Below are 22,935 nucleotides of genomic sequence, written 5' to 3'. Positions count from 1 at the left end.
GGACAGATTGTATGTGTGTGCACCAAACTAGTCGCCAACCCGCGACGGTGCATACACAACAGCAGATATGAAGTAGGAACGCAATCACGAGAGAGGCGATTGCCAGAGGTGACACAAGGCTACAGCAAGGCAGAGCACGAGAGTAGCAAAGGCACAGCAAATCATACAATGAGGAGATAAGGAAAATAACAAACGCTAGCTAAACGCGAACACCGCACTCATTCGCAACAGTGCACGCGTTTATGCGCGGTCTCCGCGTGTTAAGCACAACAGAGACAAGCACGCCTAACTAACCACTGACAGACAAACATGAAACAGAGGACGCGAGCGCTTGCTTAACGGTTACCTCAGCGAGCCTCCAGCAAGCGTTCGTAGCAGACAAGACAGATACACGAAAACAGGAACAAGCGAGAGATAGGATCCACAGCACTAGCGCAAGAGGCTAGTGCGATCCAGGAAGACAGAGCAGAAGGATCCACAGCACTAGCGCAAGAGGCTAGTGCGATCCAGGAAGACAGAGAGATGGAGATCAGACGGATCCACAGCACTAGCGCAAGGCGAGTGCGATCTTGGCAAGACAGAATAGATGAGATAGCTGGTAGCAACCGCTGCTCCAGCTATACTCCAAGAACAAAGATCAGAACGACTTCCTGTCGACCACCGCTGGGACAGGACAATCGCAACAGACAAACAAAACAGATATGCAATCCTAACTGCACTAGGGAATCTGCCTAGTGCAGTTCCAGGAATACTCTAGGCTAATCTTCAAACAAAGAGCAAGGCTGACACTCAGGAGTGTTCCACAGGACTAACTCTTATGACCAGCAAAGGACTCTGGGAAACATAGCTCTTTATACTGCCAGTCATCAAAGGAGGCAGGTAAGGGATTTGCATAACGAGTGTATGCAAATTCCTCAGCAGCAGAACAGACCAGAAACTTGTAATGGAAAAACAGGTCTCTCTTGCAGAGACCTGCAGCCCACAGACTAGAGGAATGGTCAAACAGCTGTCTGCCAGGGCATCCAGCTGAGCGGATCTCTACAGAACACAATTATGCAATGAGTAAAAGTTTATCTCGGATCCACTTTAAGTGGCAAGGCTGTCCTCTGTACAGTGCTGCGGGAGATCGCAGAACTATATAAATATAATTTCACCTATAAATATAAAAATCAGCCTGCCAGCTCCAATTGCTGCTGAGTAGATTTTGAGTCTGGATGTTCACTTTAAAGGTTATTATGCTGTTGCTTATCTTTTAGAGCAGAGAGGAAGTCCTGAGTTCAGATCCGCTTTAAGGCATAGCCTGTGTTGATGGGCTGGTTAAAGGTACCAGACTATGAGTGCTTGGGGAATCTCGATATGGAATTCTAGTCCTGGTGGAAAGAAGCTGCATTAACAGCTCATGGGAAAGGTCAAAGATGGAATTTGTTTCTCCAATCTTTACTTAGACTTGCTACGAAGCTGCAGGCTCTAGATGGAGATGGTTACACAAATCCTGCCTGACTGACTGTAGAAGAGGAATGCGCCCAGAAGCCAGGCCCAGCGTAGTGCAGTGGTGACATTATGTCATTAACTATAAGGGCATGCGATGGGCTGTGCTGCCTGTATTGAGCAATGGGTGTGTGAGCAGATCACTGTGATCTAATCCTAGCACAGCCTATTACCGCTCACTGAACAACTGCTGGATTCTGGCCGACAGATGGAAAACGGTTTGCATTAGCATCTGGCCAGGAAGCAGTTAAGTGATGTCTAATGGCAGAAAAAGAAAGAAAACATAAGGCAAGCTAGCATCGGATAATCGGATATTCACTTTGGTCCCAAAAGGAAGAGAGGAAGTCTGTGGAGGGAGATAAGAACAGAAGCGAGTGAGGGGATGAGAGAGCAGGGGAAGGACGGGGAGAGGAGGCAGCTCGGCCAGCAATTAGGAGGAAAATTAATATATTGATTTATGTATTCTCAGTCATATTATAAAAGACACAGCCAATCTAGATCATAATGTAACTTTATTAAATAACACAGACGTGGTACTGAGGCATTTCCACAGTAACGCTTTTTGCTTTGATACCAGTTTCCTTTTAGGATTTTTAAGTGGGCCTCGTGTAGAAAACATGATAAGTGTAATGCTCGCCGTTAGAAGCATACAGAGAAGTCACATTGTAATGCAGACATTGGGTGAGGGACATAGTAAAGCCTTAAAGCCCGTACCGACTACGCGATTTTTCCTACGACTGGTGATTTTTTGAGAGAGTAGCGATTGTTGATTGATTTTGCAATGTGGGTACAGGAACACGAATGGTGTTTGGTGACTACGACCATCATGGCAGATTGGACCTTTAACCTCCTAAGTGGTAATCACGAGTTCAGCTCGGGGTGGAAAAAACAAGCCAGGAGCGGTAACCCCGAGCTGAACCCGTGGTAACCGCTGGGAGGTCTATGCAGAGCAATGGCGCGCAGCGGGCATTTTAACTCCTCTCCAGAGGGATCCTGACATCGGCTGCCATGCTTCTTCCTCTCCTCCGAAGTTCTGCTTCCCCCTGGTGAGACCGCCGTCTGTCGTTATGAAGACAGTCGGCAATCTCACTAAAGGGTTACAGCGCCACCCTAGAGGACAGAGGGAAAACTGCAGCGCTGTATCCCAGGGAGGTGAGTGAGTGCTGGGCTGCTGCAGAACTCCCTAGCAGCAAGATTTTTTTCCAGGTTTTAGGATCTAAAAAGCATGCAAAAAAAATTGTACTGCTTTTAGACCTTAAAATCTGGAAAGAATCATAACGCCAAGGAGGATAACAGCCTGACGACTCCCGTGCGAAATACTGCAATCGATTGAACTCTCATTCGCACCCGTCGTGTGCCGCCGCGTGTACCTGCCAGCAGGAAGATAGATTGGGAATGCTAGTGATGTATCTTCCTGCGCCGCTAGGTGAGTATTCAGCAAAAGACTAACAAGGCTATAGTTCTATTTTTTTTTACGCAGTACACTTATCCTGTGAAGTAGTTTGCCTGCTGCAATTCATCATCACTTAGGATCAAATATTACAATAGTGTTTCAAGGGGTCCCCAGGGGTCCTGACAAGACATGTTTTCCAGCTCTCTGCCTAGACATAATTAGTAAAATTCTTTTAAAATCATATTAACCACTTCGCATCCAGACCTTGTTTTCCCCTTATTGACCAGAGCAGTTTTTACGTTTTAGCTATGTCCCTATTCAATCAGGAATAACTTTATCCCTACTCACTACACCTAAATGACCTATATATAGTTTTTTTCAAGACAAACGAGGCTTTCGATGGGGGGTATTTAGTCCCAAGAACAATTTTGTTTTCTAGGCATTTTAATTGAAAAAAGGGAACAAAAATAAAAAAAAATGCATTATTTCTCAGTTTTTAACAATTCCAGTTTAAAAATAAAAAGTGCCACAGGGATAAAACCATTCCACCAGTTTTATGTCCCCCCTAATATAGTCAGATGTGCCCCGAGTATCAGCCCAATCTTCCCAGTTTAGCCAGATGTGACCCCAATATCAGCACCCCCCATATAGTCAGATGTGTCCCTTGTATCTACCATCCCCCAGTACAGACAGACAGTAACGCCGCCAGGATTGGCACCCCTCATTATAGGCAGATGTGTCCCCAGGATAAAATTTCCCCCATTACAGCCATATGTGCCCCCAGAATTGCCCCCCCCCCCCCACCAATTATAGCCAGATGTGCCCCAGTATTAGGTTACCCCCCCCGGTAACCAAATTGGCAGATTTCATCCCCCTAGTTACCCAGATGCCTGGCAGTTGTTTTGGCACCCCAACCCCCCCTCCCCCCCCCCCAGTGTGGATAGCCAAATGTATGTCCCATCCCCCCCCCCATCAGACAGCCCCTCCATGCACAGATGCCAAAAACATGTAGATAAAGCTCCCTATCTCACCTTACCTCGTTCCAGCGATGAGCCTGCAGCCCGAGCATCCGATCCCAGCTCTGAACTCAGCCGCGTATTGCTGGTGACCCGGGTCCCGGCTTGATGACGTCATTAAGCCGGGTTCCCTGTCACCGGCAATACGCGGCTGAGTTCAGAGCTGGGATCGGATGCTCAGGCTGCAGGCTCATCGCTGGAACGAGGTAAGGTGAGAGAGGCAGCTTTATCTACATTTTTATGGCCATCTGTGCACGGAGGAGGGGGAGATGAAGGATCACGCTGTTTGCTACAGCGGTGATCGTTCATCCGCGGGGGGGGTCACTAATTGGCTACAAGGGAACATGTTCCCTTTTCCCAATTAGTACTGCAGCTGACAGTGCCGGGGGGTGCGCTCTGAAGCGCACCTGTTCCTGCACAAAAGGGCTGCAGCCAGGTCAGTATATCTACGTCGCTGTGGCTTGGAGGGTGCCACAGCTGACGTAGATATACTGTAGTGGTGGGGAAAGTGGTTAATCATCCCATTAAAGTGATGCTCTTTCCTAGAAAACGGCTAAACGGACCAGTGCTCTAGAAGACGTTTTGTAACTGAATGTCATAAAAGTGTGTCCAAAGGTGAAGTTGCACAACTTTGTGGAGTACAGACTGGCTAGAAACTTCCCATCTTGCTGCAGGAGAAATTAGCAGCACAGAGAAGGAGGGGCTTGTTACTCATTTTCCACACCTGGATGAATCCGCTTACTAGCAGTAAAGTTGGACACTCCCATATTACAGTCTCCGCCAGCAACCTTATAAAATTACTGTTTTACATGTACAAGCGTTTCAGGCTTGCCATTAATCACTGAAATGTCTGAGGCAGCCGTTTTCTTAACAACTATTAACAACTATTGAAGATCTAGATATATATATATATATATATATATATATATATATATATATATATACATATTATATATATATATATATATATATATATATATATATATATACATATTATATATATATATATATATATATATATATATATATATACATATACATACATATATATATATATATATATATATATATATAATTTTTTTTTCTGGCTAATCAATTCCTATGCCAGTCAGAGCTTTGCCCATTCAGTCACATGGTAACTGCAGTGTTGTTGACAAAACAGGGAAGAGGGATGCAGTTGTGATCCCCATCATAGCCATGGTTCACTAATTGTTGACAGCAGAGGCCCAGCTGGAGTGTAGATTACAGTTGAACCCATCCCCCCACAACGTGACCTATGCCACATTCGTTGCGACATGACACGACTGTGAACACACGATGAAGAAAAAAAGGCTGGCACTAGATGCCACCAGAGAGATGGAATTCAGGTGGATGGACAGTCGTTACGTGGTAATCCACTTCCTCAGAGGTTAAATATACTGGTTAGCAGATTGGCATGAAACGGCTGTCAAGCTCGATCACCCTCACTGCCATGCCACACTGTCTGCATCCAGGTAAAGAATAAAGGTGCTTTTACTGGAAGGTGTAGTGCCTCTGTTTGTTTCTCATCACTTTGGATGACTGGAGTGAGGCGAGTTCTAGCCTAGTTCAGCCTGTCCACCCGTGATCTCTTCTGTAATCCCCCAAAAATATATATTCTTTTAACAAAAACAATTTTAAATACATTTTTTGAAACGTGTGTTCATGCATTTAAGAGTAAAGCTGAACTGGAGTTACTGGTATATAATTCTGTAAATTGTATCAGAGCAAGGACAGGAATGTGTATAAGGGATTTTCTAGGAGCCGGAGTTTATTTTAAATAACTGTTTTAACATGTCATAAGAATCCGTTCTGCGTCTCATTGTCAAGAGGCAGAGATGAGCAGAATATTATACTGTTAAAAAAAATTAAATAAAGTCTCCTAAACAGAATCACTTTGAACACGAAGGAACACACAATCCCTCTCGTTATGAAGGATGTAATATAACTGTGTTGTGGAGGACTGGAAAACATGACCCATCAGTGAACCCAGTGAACCACTTAAATTGCAACTGTGTTGGCCAATCAAATACTCAAAAAAGAAAGGATTCTAACATCAAGGCAGTACAGGATCTATAGCGACCGCAAGCTAGTAGTAACCAGGACATAATAGATATAACATAAAGAGGAAAGATTTCTACAGGGAGGTGGGACCTTCCATCAAATACAGGACAAGGAAGTTTATTCTTGATGAGACAATCCATTTTGCAGTGGATGGTCTTTGGGGCTGGAGTCTTCACACATGGTGGACCAGAGGACACGGCTTGGACGAGCTGAAGGTGCATGGAGGACATTGATGGATACATATGGAAGTACTCAGTCACGTGGAACATCAGGGGGAGGGATCTTCAAGGTGCTGGGTTCCACCCCCCAGATTTCCCGGGCGTACTGGGCAATGGTCCGATCGCTGGAAAACTTCCCGGATCCAGCAATGTTATAAATCACCTTGCGGGTCCATTCTTTTGGATTCTGCAGGAAAAAGGAGTTTTTTTAAGGAGGTTAGGAAAGAAAAGACGAAAGAGAAGATAACTTCTATGGGCAATCTGTAGTGTTTAAGGCACTTGTGTCGAACTCCAGCCCTCAAGGGCCATAACCGTGCCAGTGTTTAGGATGGGGATAAGAGAGAAGACAGATTCCCGGCACCAGACCAATGTATTCCCATTAAGAGCCTTTAATACATCCTCATTGCTACAACACAAAGTGTGTAAGAGGAGTATGGAAGTGGATAAAAGAGTTAAAAACAGCAAAAAATAGAAAAATAGAGGTGGATTACCTAAAAAATGACTAGTTTATATACATTTGAATTGTAATAAGCACCGGTAACACGTTTCATGGGTCTGCGCACACTTCCTCAGGCCAAATAAAGTGCCAGAGTTGTATCAGAGAGAGGTACAAAGTGCCTCAGCAACAGGAAAACCAGCTTCTTCAGAGGCATATACACTCTGAAGCAGCGGGCCAGGCTGTCTCCAATACAGTGTCTGTTGCTGCACTGGCGATATATTAACCTCCCTGGCGGTGTGATTCCTTCCTGATTTTAGGGTCTAAAAGCAGTACAATTTTTTTCATGTGCTTTGAGACCCTTAAAGCAAGAAAAAAAAAATCACACCGGGAGAGAGCCTGGAGCAGCCTCTACACCTCCCTGGGATCCAGTGCTGCAGTTCTCCCTCCATCCTCCGGGTGGTGCTGTAACCTTATAGTGAGATTGCCTGCTGTCGTCATGATGACAGTCGGCGATCTCACCAGGGGGATGCAGAGCTTCTGTGGACAGGAAGAGAAATGGCTGCCAGTATCTGGATCGCCCGGAAGGTAAATGAAACCGCCCGCTGCGCGCAATGCTCTGCATGGACCTCCCGGCGGCTACCATGAGTGTAGTTTAGGGTTACCGCTCTGAGCTGCGGTTTTCCACCCAGAGTGGTTACTGCTAAGGAGGTTAAAGGTGCTTTATGCATACCTCCCAACATTTTACATGTTGAAACCGGGACACTTAGGCCACATCCTGGCCACACCCCAACCCCCTAGCCACGCCCACTTTTTTTCTTTTTTAAATTAATATTTTTAATTAACTACTCCCGAAAGGGAGGCGCATGAGGGTGCAAGTGGGTGGGTGGGGAGGAGGAGGAGGGTGTGGGTGACCAGAGAGGGGGAAAAAAAAACCCCTGATCGAGGCACTAGCCCGGGATGCATACGCGTCATGGATGCCCGCCGCTATTAAACTTCTCCCTCCCTCCTAATGTGCCCCCAGTGTCCCCTTCCCCTCCGCAGAGTAAACAAATGTGCAGCGGAGCAGGCTGTAACTCTTACCGTTGCCTCTCCGCTGCGTACTGGGATCCCATCTGCTCTTCTCGCGGCTTCCTGTCACAGGAAGCCGCGAGAAGAGCAGATGGGATCCCAGTACGCAGCGGAGAGGCAACGGTAAGAGTTACAGCCTGCTCCGCTGCACATTTGTTTACTCTGCGGAGGGGAAGAGGACACTGGGGGCACATTAGGAGGGAGGGAGGGAGAAGCTTAATGGTGGCGGGCATCCATGACGCGTACGCATCCCGGGCTGGTGCCTCGATCTGGGTTTTTCCCCCCTCTCTCCCCCGCGGCCGGGACAAAGGGGGGGGGGGGCAGCGCGGGACAGCGGGACGGCCCCCCAAAATCGGGACCGTCCCGCCGAAAACGGGGTGGTTGGGTGCTCTGCTTAATGGGAATATGTTGGTCTGGTGCCCAGAATCTGTCTTCTCTCTAATCCACTTTGAAAGCTGTCTATCCGGAGTCACAGCCATGCTCTGACCGGTAGCATCTAGTGCTGTTTAGGATGGACTGAGAAATGGAGAAATGCGTTCTACTTGATAAGCCACACCTTTCCTGATTCAGCTCCATCAATTAATATGAGCTGTGCCAAAAATGTGTGAGGACCTCAATCCTTGAGGACTGAAGTTCGATATCTCTGATTTAAAATGAACCCGAGATGACATGATGAGATAGACATGTGCATATACAGTGGCAAGCATACAGACACCTATGTTGTGCTCCTTTTCTTTTTCCCTGCTTGAAAGAATTAATATCCAGCTATGCATCTGACAGTTTTTCTCCAGTGGGGCTATAGCGTCCCTCCCTGATAACAAATTACAGCTATAAAACACTTTCCTAATTAGATAACTGGGCTCCTGACTGCAAGGGATAGATACAAAGTCAACAGTTTTTGTATTTTCCCTCTAGGATGCTTAAAGGTGCCAATACACCTACTGATTTTCCCGCCGATATACGGTCAATTCGATCACAGTGATCGAATCGGTTGTGAAATCGCCTCACACACCGCTGACAGAACGATCGATTTCCGTCCCAAATCGATCGTTCCCGTCGATCCGTCCGTGCAGGTGATTTTTCTCGATCGCCGGCGGGTCGGGAGTGCGTTGCTAGCGGCGTTCGGATGCCCGACGACCGACGCAATACATACAGCGGGTATACTTTACCTGTTAGAGCGCCCTCTACTGTTTAAACTTCCCCTGGACAGGAAGTTCAGTAGCTGCAGGAACGGTCTTGTGCCCGGAGCGGAGAAGAAGACAGCTGGGACCAGGGGAATCGCGCAGGCCGGAACAGGTAATGTATGCGGGGGGGGGGGGGGGGGCTTTGGTTGCAGCGGCAGCTCCTTAGATAGTGATCGGTTTCAGGCTGAAATCGATTCACAATCTGTTTGCAGTAAAGGTGGCTATACGATCCCTCTCTGATCAGATTCGATCAGAGAGGGATCTGTCTGTTGGTCGAATCTGATGGCAAATCGACCAGTGTATGGCCACCTTTAGCCATTGCAATTGAGCAGAAACAATAAAACCTTAAATTTGCTTTGTAAATGTTTATACATAAATTAAAACCATAAGATGTCTAAAAAAAAGTTATTTTAGGAGTAGGAGGAAAGATTCAACTGTTTATCTCATCAGTTTATTTTCACCTCGGGTTCACTTTAAGGTAATAAAATAAACTGAGCTACAGTAAATCAACACAAATCAAATGTAGTAAATCTACAGTAAATCAAAACAGAAAATTGAGTCCATCAAAGTTTGTCTCTATTGTTATTGATGAAACTGTATGTGAGGTAAAGTCAACTACCTCATAATAAAAGACAGTGGATCTGACCATTGCCTGATCCAGCTGATTACAGAGAGGAGAAAGCTATTGGTCTGGAAGGGTGAATGGGCAGTCTATGGGTGAGCAGTCTATGTGATAGTGATAGAGCTGATTACAGTGAATGGAGAGGACTTTTTTCAGCCATCTCAAGGTAAATGTTCCGTAAAGAGCCACTATCACGAAAAAAATTGTACAATTTAGAAACTATTTATAAAAAAATTCTCCCAGAGTAAAATGCACTATAAATTACCGTATATTCCGGCGTATAAGACGACTGGGCTTATAAGATGACCCTTTTCCAGTTAAAATATACATTTTGGTATATCCTCGCCATGTAAGACTATCCCTCTTGACTGTTGGACATTTGTATACTGTATGTACTGGTGCTATACTGTATAAACAGATATAGATACTGGTGCTGTACTGTATGTGGTACCCAGTACACAACAATCAGCCAATCACAGCAAGCGATGTACCTTACCGGTGATTGGCTGGTTGTTGTATACGAAGCCTACTTGGACTGGTCAGCTATCCCTGTCTACAAGACTATCAGAGCGGTAGCGCAAGCACACCTCTTTCACCCGTCTGGCCCACCCTTGTATACCATTACCTTCTTTTCTGTCTCTCAGAACTTGCACATGCGTGCCTGCGACGCTTCACTGCAGGCCTCAGCAGCGAGATCTGAGAGGCAGAGAAGGAGGTACGGTAATAGAATACAAGGGTGGGCCAGACGGGAGAAAGAGGGGTGTTTTTCTGGGCAAAGTGCCGCTCTCTCGCTCTCTTTTTTTCCATACCCTGGGTGTCCCAGATGCCTGCAGCTTGCTCCGCCCATCATTTACACCTTCCCAGTGAGGCGCCCCCCTCATCTCGTTATCGGGATCACGTTAAGTCACTTCTTTCCAGGAATCCTAGTGAGTGGATTTTGTACTACCATACTTGTACAGCACCGCACTTGCTGCTTTCATTCGGTCACTGCATACGGCAGGGATGCGGCCGCGGATATTTTTGAGCTCCCCCCACCATATGCGGCAACCGCAGATTCTGCAGTCTGGCTCGGAAGTTTCAGCACCCACCCTATAAGACCACACCCAGTGTATAAGACGACTTTTGAGAAGATTTTGCTATGTTAAAAAGTAGTCTCATACGCCAGAAACTACAGGTACTTTTTTCCTATGTCGCTGACACTTACAGTAGGTAGTAAAAATGTGACTAATCCATCTCCTCATGGGGGATTCTCAGGCATTTCTGTATTCACAAAAGCACTTCATAAATGGCAGCTGCTCAGTCCACCTGCCACAATAGTGTGAAAAAGAGTACGGAAGCAAACTGGCATCTTTGTACAGATACTTTCCAGAAAGTGCTTTTATAAAGAATAAAGGTCATATTGATAATCTCCCATGAGGGCAAAATCTGTCAGATCTGACGGCTTTCTGCTACCTACTGTAAGCAACAGCAACATGGGTGAAAAGTAACTATAGTGCATTTTACTCCGGGAGAAATGTACATTTTATATTTAAGATGTATGTATTTTACAATTTTTCGTGATAGTGATCTTGTAACCTAGTGTCAGCGCTGCAATCCTGTGACAACTCAGGAACTGCATACAATATAAATGCTTTGCAAATAATTGATGGCATTGGTTGAAAGCTCCCAATTTGCCATGGCTATATGTTATGATGAGCTTCAGTTTCACAGCATGCAATCTCATGAGCGAGTGTAAAAAATGCATAGCCAAGTTCAGCAAAATAAAAACCTGTTTTTGGAGATGCTTTTTTTTTTTTTTTTGAGACCTGCATAATAAAGCATGCAAGGCTCGTCTCCTCTTGTATGTCATAGCATCTGTCATCCTGCAGAGGGCATGCAGAACTGTAGCATCATTAAGCGTGTGGCAGCGTGTCATCAGGCGGGGAAGGACCTGTTATCTGGTTGCTATGTGTGTCACTGTGTCATCTTATGATGTGACAATTCACCTTGTAAAGTGCGCTGACAGCATCCTGACATCTGATATAATCTTCATAATCTGCAAATACTTTGAACCTGCAGAGAATAAGACAGTGTTGGTGAGCCAGGGGGAGAGGCTGGAGGAGCAGCATAGAGAGAATGCGATGAGCTGGAAGGATGGGAGGGGGGCAGGGGACAGCAAATTGTTACCTGTCGTGATTCATCAACATGTTGACAATGTCCTTGAAGAGGTCAGGTTGTTTGGGGGAGAAGTATCCTGAATTAAGCTGATCAATCACCTCCTTGAGCTCGGGGATCTTGTCATAATACAGCCGGGCATTGTAGCTATGGAGAAATCACAGAAAGCCTGTCATTATCTAGAGCATTTATGCATCTATGCATGCTTTACTTGTGTTATTATAACACAGCACCTGGCCAATCTCCACACTAACCCTTCACGGTGTACATTATGGCTTAATGTGTACCTGTCACTCGCGCGCTAACAACACATTAAATCAGCGTCTGGACTGAAAGTATGTAGATAAATGTTTATGCTGAGTTACATCTGCACAGTATATTGCTCATTTCCTCCTATGTTGCACATGAAGCTGCCATCCTCTGGACAGAACAATATCCATCACTATTTATAATCAGCCGTGAGCAAAATGTTCTCCTAATATTACCCGGAGGCAGATTAGCAAATTACAGCCTTAAGCAGCTGGTCCAGTTAACCAGCAGCAGAGGCGTAGCTGTGGGTGGGCAAGGGGGGACATATGCCCCCGGGTGCAGCACTGTGAGGGCGCTCAGCATGGCCAATGCACCCTCACATGTATGAGAGGGGGCTCGCTGGCTGCCTGAAGTGCCCCTGCTTCTCTCCCTCTCTCTACAGAAGCGTTAACAGCAGCAGAATAAGGCTATCTAAAGGGGGCACATCTGGCTATCTAAACAGGGTGAAGGGGGCACATCTGGCTAACTAAAGGGGCACACATTTGGCTATTTAAAGGGGGGTACATCTGAATGGGGTAAGGGGGCACATACAGCTATCTAAATAACTTGGGCACAAAAACTGTCTTTGTCCCCGGGTGCTGGAAACCCTAGCTACGCCTCTGCACCAGCAGCTGTGTCAGTTGTTCACTGAATTGCCAGGCCAACCTTTCCCCTCCTAGGTGAGCTGATTAGCATCTTAGGTGAAATAAAAACACTAATAAATATTTTATAAAACATAAATAAATGTTACTTATTTTTTCATCTGAACTCTTCTAATTCCATAGTGTAATGGATAACAGCCTCTGTCAGAGGCGCGTATCGTGACCTTAAGACTGCACTGTGTGTACTCCTGTTAATTATTGCCTGAGGAAGCGGCAATATACCCGTGAAACGCGTTGCGAATATACCCTGGAGTGTACCAATAAATCTACTTTGTTTTTTGAATACACAGCTTGTTGTGTCTGCTTACAGGAGGTAAGTCCACCAACTGCCTCCAAAGCATTTTTAAACTTTTTAAGAATTGATTTTATCCTTTTGGCGCCTCTGTTATCCATTACACTAGACATAATATTCACCCTTGGTGGAGGGGGATACCCCGTTCTTTCTCTACGTCTACAGAGAGCAACTTCTTAACCCTGAGTGAGGACAGGACAATCTCCTCACCTGCCTATTACAGTGGTTGCCTGGAGGTAACCCTGGTTTGTGAGTATAACCTTGTACTCTTTTCTATTTTACCCATTTATTAGTACCTACTACACTATATTTGGCTCTCGATTCTCTCTTTTTATATATATCTTCTAATTCCATAGTTATTGGGGCGTAACTAAAGGGGGTAGCACCTGCGATCGCAGGGGGCCCAGAGCTGTGGGGGCCCCAACTACTAACTTTCCCTTCCTCCGACACAGGGAACTATACTACTTCAGATCAGGTGTTTTGTGGCTACACTTGTTATGGGTGTGACGGCCACACTTGTTATATCACCCTTGTGAGCAGGGCTGGATTTCTGAAAAGGCTACAAAGGCCTGGGCCTCGGGCGGCTGCAACTCAAGGGGGCGGTCTGGACATGAAAGAGGGGTTGCTGAATATGAAAGACCAGACAGTAAATTAAAAGGGAAGCTGATTCCCAAGGGAGCTGTACATGAAAGAGGGGGGCTAAAGTACATATATATATATATCTTACAGATGGAATAGGGGGCTGCACAGGGAATGGGAGGGGCACTGCTGCACGTGAAAGGGGAGCTCCAACACACTTGGCCTAGGTGCGGAAAAGGAATAAATCTGGCCTTGCTTGTAAGATGGGCCCCCACGCTGTGAAGGGGAGGCAAGGGAAGGAGTGTGAACATGGGGGGGGGGGGGGCATCAAAGTTTTGCGGGGGTCCAATCAATAAATTGTAGTTATGCCACCGATTATCATTCTTTCTTCTTCCGTATAGGTTTCTTTCTTTATTCTCTATATGTTTATCTTCTGATGTCATTTTATTCTGTAGGCTTCGCTTCTTTTACAGCCTTTTCATCCATACACTTCATCCCCTGGGGATGAACATGTATTTTATCTGTAAAGGGGACCGGATAGGCCACGAAACGTTTGTCGGTGCATGGTCAAATGTCTGCACTAGTGTGATGGAACAATAAACTGATACTGTTATTTTTACTCTGGTTTGTGTGCAGATCTCTCCTTTTGATCATTTCCATCTCCCCCTAGGCCTTCCGATTGGTTCAACAGGTGGAAATGGACATTTTTTGAGTTGAATGCCAATCATTCCAATGGGTCCATATAAACTGACCAGTAGGAAAACTCGGTGGTGTATTAAAAAATGGAATTTCCCACTGGTTGGTATTATAATTTTTTATCAAATTTCTACTGGTCTACATGACAAACTAATAGGGAATGTCAACGTGAAATTTACATGAGCCTCTGATGGGGCTTCTGATTAATTCTATGGTGAAATACAGCAAGGATGGACAGAATACGACAATCGCTTGGCACGATGGAAGAATAGAAGAAAAGTATATGATACAAGACAGAAGAATTTACGACTATTCATAGAGTTCGAAGTAAAGTATACAAATATACAAAAGAAGATAGAAGGATACACTTGATTGGAGAAGTATAATGATTAAAAACTAAGACAACTATTTTTTTATATAAATTGGCCTTCATACATCAAATAAATGTACACTTAATTCTTTATTAGAAATAACTATGGGATCAAAAATGACCCCCTTTAAAGTGCATGGGAACTGCATTTAAAAAAATTAGATAGATACTTACCCAAGGTGCGGGAAGGCTCTGGGTCCTATAGAGCCTTCCCGCTCCTCTCCTGGTCCCCTCGTTCCAGTGCTGGCTCGCCCGGAAGCAGCATTTGACTAAATTAGTCAAATACTGCTTTACCCGGCCGAAGGAGGCTTCAGAAGTCTTCAGGGAGCCTGAGTGCTCCTGAAGAAGGGCGGTCCTGTACTGCGCCTGCGCAAGCATTCTCTCTTGCACGCTCACGCCTGTGCAGTATGGAGCCGCACGTCTTCGGGAGGACACGGCTCCTGAAGACTTCCAAATACCCTTTCGGCGGGGGATTGAAATGGGGGGAGCCAGCACAGGATAGAGAGCACCGAGAGAGGAGACGGAAGGCTCTATATAACCCAGAGCCTTCCCTCTCCTTAGGTAAGTATTTGCTTCATTTTTTTTTTAAATGCAGTTCCCATTCACTTTAAGTATTTGCCTTGGGGTGGGGGTGTCATTTGGGAGCCCCCTTTTTATTATAAATGATATACTTTTATGGGTAGTGCCTAGTTAATGAACGAGATAGGGACTCAAGGTTAGTTCTTAAGTCGAACCACCGTGCCATCTATGTCCCCTGTACCACCCCAATTCCCCCCTGTTCCTCCAGTATTCCCCTCTGTGTCACCTCTGTCCCGCTGTGCCCTCGGTGTACTGAAGCAAGACATGATTTTACTGGTTTAAAAACCATTTTTTTCTTTGAATTTTTGTAAATTTGATTTTCTCAAAAACTACAAGGTTTTGTTTTTGTTTTTGTTTTGTTTTGTTTTTATTCACTTGCTCCCACAGAATCAAATGTCACATTTTCAGACCATTTGTTCATTAGTTTGGTGTTTGTAAGTCGAGGACTACCTGTATTTAAAAAAAAATGAATGGAAATGTTTTTTAAAACACATTCCTACGTATAATAAATTTATTGGAATAACAGTCTCACCTGCTGTTTGGTAGGTGAGCATACACCATCAGTGAATTCCTGTGCAGGCATCACAGGTTGAACGCCGTGCATGCATGCAGACAGTTTTTGCTTTGCAAATGTGCAAACAGAGATTTTTTGACACTCCTAACTTCATCTAGCTTTTGTGATTCACTCTCCCTGCCTTATTCAGTATTTTCTGAGTCATCCACCTACATCAAATATGCAGCTCTTGGAGTCAGGAAAAGTTAGAAAATATGTCAGGTGGACTTCTAAGTGTATGGTTTACCCACTTAAAGAAATTCCTGCAGACTGTGCCCATCTTTGTTCTAATACTTTGAAATATTCAGCTGTAACACCTGCTGAGCTGTGTGCGAGTTCAAAAACCTTTTTTTGTATTGAGTTTACGACAAATGCTTCTAGGAAACAAATATAGGTAAATCAAGCCTGCGGGTCTGTAGATTTTAATATTGGATGCTCTAAAGATGTAGGAAGATGAGCAGTCTGTAGGAGATAGTCAGTAATGGCATTATCCTTTTTATCCTAAAATCCACCAAGCTGTCCATGAGTTTTGTAACAGTATGGGGCTTGATTTACTAAGAGGTGCTAACCTACTTAGCACGCCTAAAGTCTTAAGGCGCGCTAACCAGGGTGCTAAGTAGGTTAGCACCAGTTTTCTCAATCAGATTGTGCGCTAAGTACCGCGCGCAAAGTTTTGCGCGCGCAAAGTCCTATGCGCGCGCTAAGTCCCATAGGCTTTAGTGGGCACATCGCGCGGAGCGCCCTGCGCTCTATGCAGTGCGCGCGCAAAACTTTGCGCGCGGTACTTTGCGCACGATCACTACTTCTCACATTTCAACTGAGTTTAGACGTGGGGCCAGTGCTAAAGTTAGCACCGTTTTGTAAATCAAGCCCTATATGGGCAGAGGGGGCACTTCCACTTCCCCACTAAGGCTCAACACACACCATACAATCTTGGTTGTACAGATTTACCAAATCTATGTAGTATAAGGGCCAACAGATTGAAAATACCTTGAATGACTGATTGGATAAGCTCTTATACTACATGAAAGTGGTAAGATTGAACAACCAAGATTGTATGGTGTGTGTTGAGCTTAAGGGGGTTTTACCCCCAATGGACCAGAGCAATTTTCACCTGGCAGTGCTCCTCCTTTTCATTTGCCAATAACTTTATCACTACTTATCACATCGAGATGATCAATACCTTGGTTTTTTTTCTCCACTAGGATTTTTGGGGGTGATTTGTGTTTTCAGTATCTCCTTTACTTTCTATTCATTTTAAAGGGAAAACAAGGGAAAATACACTATTTCTCCAATTACATCCCATATAGTTTTAAAATAAACAATGCTACTATAAATAAACCCCTCACTTTTTATTTCCCATTTGTCCCGTTTATTACTACATTTAGGGCCTGATTCACAAAGCGGTGCTAACAGTTAGCACGCTAGTGAAAAGCCCTTTATCACGCCTAAACTCTGTTTAGGCATGATAAGTTTAGGTGTGATAAGTTTAGGCATGATAAGTTTAGGTGTGATAAGCAGTGCTGCTCAACAGGATACCGGATATCCGAATAGACTCGGATATCCGAACTTTTTAGGCCTATCCGATCGGATCCGGATTCCGGATAGCTGGATGGGAATCCGGATAGCTCTATGCGGATAGTTGGTCTCATAACCCGGATACCCGCGGATACCGGTCGGATATCCGAATCCGGGTGCTGTAACCATGGACATTATGTCCATGACGTCATTCAGCCAATCAGAGCGCTCCCAGCCTAAGCCCAAGCACCCAATCACAGAGGAGAACCTTGGCCAGTCCCTCCTGTATATAAGGAGGGGGCCATGTTAAGAATCTTGTCCTTGCTTTGTGACTGCCACTGTGATAGGTTGTCCAGTGTGTTTGGCTGAAGCAAGTACATTATCCAAGTGATAACCCAGCGTTTTAACACTAAAACACCTTCTGGTTTTACTGTTGTACTGTGTTGTAGTTAGCTTAGCTAGTCTGTGTAATTTGTTAGTGTCAGTCAGTCTTGTCAGTCAGTCTTTCAGCTGCAGCAGCTGCGCTGCCTGTGCCTGCTACTAGGTCCTGTGTCTTTGTGTGTGCTGTGTCTGTGTGCACACACTCCAGGCTCCTTGCTGCTGGCTGGGCTGCTATTACTACTGCTACTGTGGTTTTGTATTGTGTAGTTGCAGACAGTGCTAGTACTACAGATTATTGCTGCTGTGCTGCTGCTGACTGAGTGAGCAGTGTCAGTGTGTTTAGTTGTTGTACTCCTGTCTGTCAATCTGCTGATCATTTCCAAGCCCGCCGCCAATAATAAAAGTGCACCAAGTACCCCACACACATCATCTGTGACGTCGACTCATCAGTGACAGTGAGTCTTGTACAGTACTATGTCTGGCACTGGCAGTGTGAGACGGGGGAGGGGAAAGGCCGGAAGGAGAGTGAGCAACATTACGGCCTCTGGCAGCAGTTCTGCCGCATCAGGCATTCCGCCGCTACCCACTGGCAGTCACGCTGCAGAGACGCAGCACCGTGTTGCGTCCATTTTCAAGCAGGGTCAGCGGCGCAGATTGGAGGAGAAGGACGCCGCGTCTGTGATGCAGCAGATGGCGCATGACGAGGAGCAAGCCAGTGACAGTGAGGCCACCACCACCACCAGCCCTAGCCCTAGAGAAAATATTCTCTGCAAAATTGGCTTTTCAGAAGAGTCTGAGATGCTGACAGTAATTGTTGGGGGGGAGCCCGTCCATGATGTGTCAGCAGAAGAGGAATTTGATGCGGGCTCATCATCCCAGCAGTTTGATGAAGGGAAGTTTGATGATGAGGTGAAGGACCCGGACTACCAGCGACCGGAGGGGCATGTCAGCTCTGACTCTGAGGAGGAGGAGTCAGTGGGTCTGGCACGCAGGTTGAGCATTTCAGGGATTGGCAGGAGCAGCAGTGGGCATGGAATACGTGACCCGCAGGCTGCTGCTCCATCTGTCAGTGGCACGACTACCACCAGCCGCACCACTCAACCCCAGGCCCTAACCACCACCGGCAGAAAATCCACAGCAGCATCCCGTTCTGAGCCACGTAAGGGAAAACACCAATCCCCAATATGGCAGTTTTTCCATCTGCCCTCACTGGATAGCAAGTATGTTACGTGCAAATTATGCCATGTGAAGCTGAGCAGAGGGTCTCACCCCTCCACTTATGGCACCTCCAGCTTCATAAATCATCTGGGCAATAAGCACAAACCTGAGCATCAGGAATTCAAGAGGCTGAAGGAAGCTGGCGCTGGCCCTTGCAGAGGTCAGAGCACTATAACAACCTTTGCCACTCCTGCTGACACTGAGGCCTCTTCAGGCAGCCAGTCCTCCTCAGTGGTCTCCTCTGTTCCCTCCTCAGCTTCCCGTGCAAGCCTAAAACGCCCCCACCACCAGACCCTGCTGAGTGACTCTTTTGTGGTCAGGGCTCAGCCTCCCGGCAGCCGTCGCATACGCCAGCTGAACGGCTTGCTGACACAGGCCATGTCCTCCCAGCTCCTCCCGTACTCGTTTGTGCAGGAGGGGAGCCGGATGCGTGCGCTCCTGCAGTGCGCAGCGCCGGATTGGCCAATCCCCAGCCGGCACTACTTTGCACGCAAGGCCATCCCAGCACTGCACCGCTTTGTAAAGGCCAACGTGGAGCGTGGGCTGGATCATGCGCTTGGTGCGCGCGTCCATGTGACAATGGACTCATGGAGCAGCCGCTTCGGGACAGGCCGCTATTTGTCCTTCACCGCGCACTGGGTCAGTTTGGTGGAAGGGGGTGAAGAGGAGACAGCAGCATCATCACCCCGGTGGGTGGTGCCACCCCGCAGCAGGGTCAGGGGAAGTGCAGCAGCTTCCAGCTCTGATCCGGTTCCATCCGCCGCCAAACAACCCCGCCTCAGCAGCAGCGTGAAGGCCCACCACTGCCAAGCGCTGCTGCAGATGGTCACGGTGGGCAAGAACAAGCTGACGGCAGACCACGTCTTGGCCAAGCTCCGAGAGCAAGAGAGCAGTTGGCTGACCCCCAGAGGCCTCAGAGTCGGAGAGGTGGTGGCCGACAATGGGGCAAACTTGGTTGCCGCCATCCAGCGGGGAAACCTCACCCACATCCCCTGTCTGGCCCACGTCCTGAACCTAGTGGTGCAGAAATTCCTGCACACCTACCAGGGGATAAACACTCTTTTGGGAGCGGCAAGGAAAACGGTGGGTCATTTTCGCCGCTCGGGTGGTGCCACAGCGACCCTTACAGCCGTGCAGCTGGAGCTGAACCTCCCACAGCACCGCCTCATTATAGACGTTCCAACACGCTGGAATTCCACCCTGGCGATGTTGGAACGTCTGGTTGAACAGAGGCGGGCTGTCAACCTGTACCTGGCCAGAGCCACCATGGATGCCAACTTGTTGGGGACCGGCACCACCCACCTCCCAGACATCATCCGCCCTGCTGAGTGGGGAAAAATGCAGCTGGTGTGCTTTGTGCTGGCACCCTTCCTGGAGGCCACCAACATGGTCAGCCGGGACCATGCGTCGCTGTGTGAGTGGGTGACCATTGTGTGCATGCTGGACAAGGCCCTCGATGCTCTGCTGGAAGTGGGAGAGGAAGCCTTGATCCAGCAGGAGCAGCAGCAGCACACTTCACAGTCCACCTCTGTGCAGCAGGAGGAGGATTCGGAGGAGTTGGAGGAGGACTTGGAGGAGTTGGAGGTCCCTGACCTTGAAGAGGAGGGGGCACAGCGGAGTGCAGCTGCAGTAGTGCGGGGGTGGAGAGAGCAAGATGAGGCTCCGGAATCAGAGGAGGACGACAGCACTGTCAGCGGTGCAGAATATCATAGGTCAGCAGAGATGGCAGCCCTCTTCCCTATGGCAGCGCACATGCTGCAGTGCCTGCGCAAAGACCCAAGGGTGAAGGAGATGAGTGCTCGGGAGGACATCTTGATCACCCTGATGCTGGACCCACGGCTGAAGGGGAAGCTGGCTCAGTTCCTGCCTGTAGGAGGAGACCCTGTGCGCCGAATCAGGGACTTGCAGCGGATTCTGGTTCGGCGCTTGGAGGAAGCCTTCCCCCGGACTCCCACCCCCCCTGCTGTCTCAGTCCAGCCAGCACAGCAGCAGGTGCCTGCATCCAGCATCAGCAGGCGCCCAACAAACCTGCTGTCTCTGACAAAGGCGCTCTATGCCACACCAGTACCGCTGCCTACAGAGGAGGTGCCTGCAGCAGCATCCGGCTCTCAAAGCCAGAACCAGCACCTGACCCGGATGGTGGCCGATTATATGGGGTCCTATAGCGGGCTTGACACCGACACCCCTGTGGACCCCTTGGAGTACTGGGTGAAGCACCTGGATATCTGGGGCGAGCTGGCGCAATACGCCCTGGAAGTGCTGTCCTGCCCGCCTTCCAGCGTTATGTCGGAAAGGTGCTTCAGTGCGGCCGGTGGCGTGGTCACTGAGAAGCGCTCTTGTCTGTCAGGCCAGTCTGTGGACAGACTGACTTTTTTAAAGATGAACGAGGCTTGGGCAGTTGGTGAGTTCCTGGCCCCTGTTGTTGGCAAGAGGGGGAAATGAAGTGGCTGAGTGGTAATCACTATGCCTGGCCTGCTTAACCACCCTTTACCACCACAACCTCCTGACTCCATCTTCATGAAGCCAGGTTCTTATTTTTTGAACTGTGCCGTGGTACCTGCCATGGTCAGCTGTGTAATTTTTTTGGAGGTGTCTGTGCTGTGCGAGTTGTGGGGCCCCAACTGCGGCAGTACGACCGACCGCTTCCTGGAACCTCTCCTAATTTTTTACTGTGCCGTGGTACCTACAACAGTGCCATGGTCAACTATGTAAACACAATAGCTGTGTAATTTTTTTTGGAGGTGTCTGCTGTCCGAGTTGTGGGGAGGCCCCAACTGCGTCAGTACGACCGCTTCCTGGAACCTCTCCTAATTTTTTACTGTGCCGTGGTACCTACAACAGTGCCATGGTCAACTATGTAAACACAATAGCTGTGTAATTTTTTTTGGAGGTGTCTGCTGTCCGAGTTGTGGGGAGGCCCCAACTGCGTCAGTACGACCGCTTCCTGGAACCTCTCCTAATTTTTTACTGTGCCGTGGTACCTACAACAGTGCCATGGTCAACTATGTAAACACAATAGCTGTGTAATTTTTTTTGGAGGTGTCTGCTGTCCGAGTTGTGGGGAGGCCCCAACTGCGTCAGTACGACCGCTTCCTGGAACCTCTCCTAATTTTTTACTGTGCCGTGGTACCTACAACAGTGCCATGGTCAACTATGTAAACACAATAGCTGTGTAATTTTTTTTGGAGGTGTCTGCTGTCCGAGTTGTGGGGAGGCCCCAACTGCGTCAGTACGACCGCTTCCTGGAACCTCTCCTAATTTTTTACTGTGCCGTGGTACCTACAACAGTGCCATGGTCAACTATGTAAACACAATAGCTGTGTAATTTTTTTTGGAGGTGTCTGCTGTCCGAGTTGTGGGGAGGCCCCAACTGCGTCAGTACGACCGCTTCCTGGAACCTCTCCTAATTTTTTACTGTGCCGTGGTACCTACAACAGTGCCATGGTCAACTATGTAAACACAATAGCTGTGTAATTTTTTTTGGAGGTGTCTGCTGTCCGAGTTGTGGGGAGGCCCCAACTGCGTCAGTACGACCGCTTCCTGGAACCTCTCCTAATTTTTTACTGTGCCGTGGTACCTACAACAGTGCCATGGTCAACTATGTAAACACAATAGCTGTGTAATTTTTTTTGGAGGTGTCTGCTGTCCGAGTTGTGGGGAGGCCCCAACTGCGTCAGTACGACCGCTTCCTGGAACCTCTCCTAATTTTTTACTGTGCCGTGGTACCTACAACAGTGCCATGGTCAACTATGTAAACACAATAGCTGTGTAATTTTTTTTGGAGGTGTCTGCTGTCCGAGTTGTGGGGAGGCCCCAACTGCGTCAGTACGACCGCTTCCTGGAACCTCTCCTAATTTTTTACTGTGCCGTGGTACCTACAACAGTGCCATGGTCAACTATGTAAACACAATAGCTGTGTAATTTTTTTTGGAGGTGTCTGCTGTCCGAGTTGTGGGGAGGCCCCAACTGCGTCAGTACGACCGCTTCCTGGAACCTCTCCTAATTTTTTACTGTGCCGTGGTACCTACAACAGTGCCATGGTCAACTATGTAAACACAATAGCTGTGTAATTTTTTTTGGAGGTGTCTGCTGTCCGAGTTGTGGGGAGGCCCCAACTGCGTCAGTACGACCGCTT

The 22,935-nt window shown here is 47.4% G+C and overlaps 1 protein-coding gene across 1 annotated transcript in view; it reads right to left on the bottom strand.

Moving 5' to 3' along the window:
- Nucleotides 1–5,657: 5,657 nt before the first annotated feature.
- PYGM (glycogen phosphorylase, muscle associated) overlaps nucleotides 5,658–22,935 on the bottom strand; it is a 95,649-nt gene continuing 78,371 nt past the window's right edge. Inside the window, exons 18-20 of the mRNA XM_068261086.1 lie at nucleotides 11,677–11,811; nucleotides 11,496–11,562; nucleotides 5,658–6,384 (exon numbers count right to left, since the gene is read on the bottom strand). Coding sequence (XP_068117187.1) covers nucleotides 6,232–6,384; nucleotides 11,496–11,562; nucleotides 11,677–11,811 — 355 coding nt within the window. The 3' untranslated portion in view covers nucleotides 5,658–6,231. The remainder of the gene's footprint in view (nucleotides 6,385–11,495; nucleotides 11,563–11,676; nucleotides 11,812–22,935) is intronic.

The sequence above is a fragment of the Hyperolius riggenbachi genome, chromosome 11 (genome assembly GCF_040937935.1).
Source record: "Hyperolius riggenbachi isolate aHypRig1 chromosome 11, aHypRig1.pri, whole genome shotgun sequence".
Lineage (NCBI taxonomy): Eukaryota > Metazoa > Chordata > Amphibia > Anura > Hyperoliidae > Hyperolius > Hyperolius riggenbachi.
Note: the sequence above shows the minus strand (reverse complement) of the source record. Positions and strands in the feature narration are given on the sequence as shown.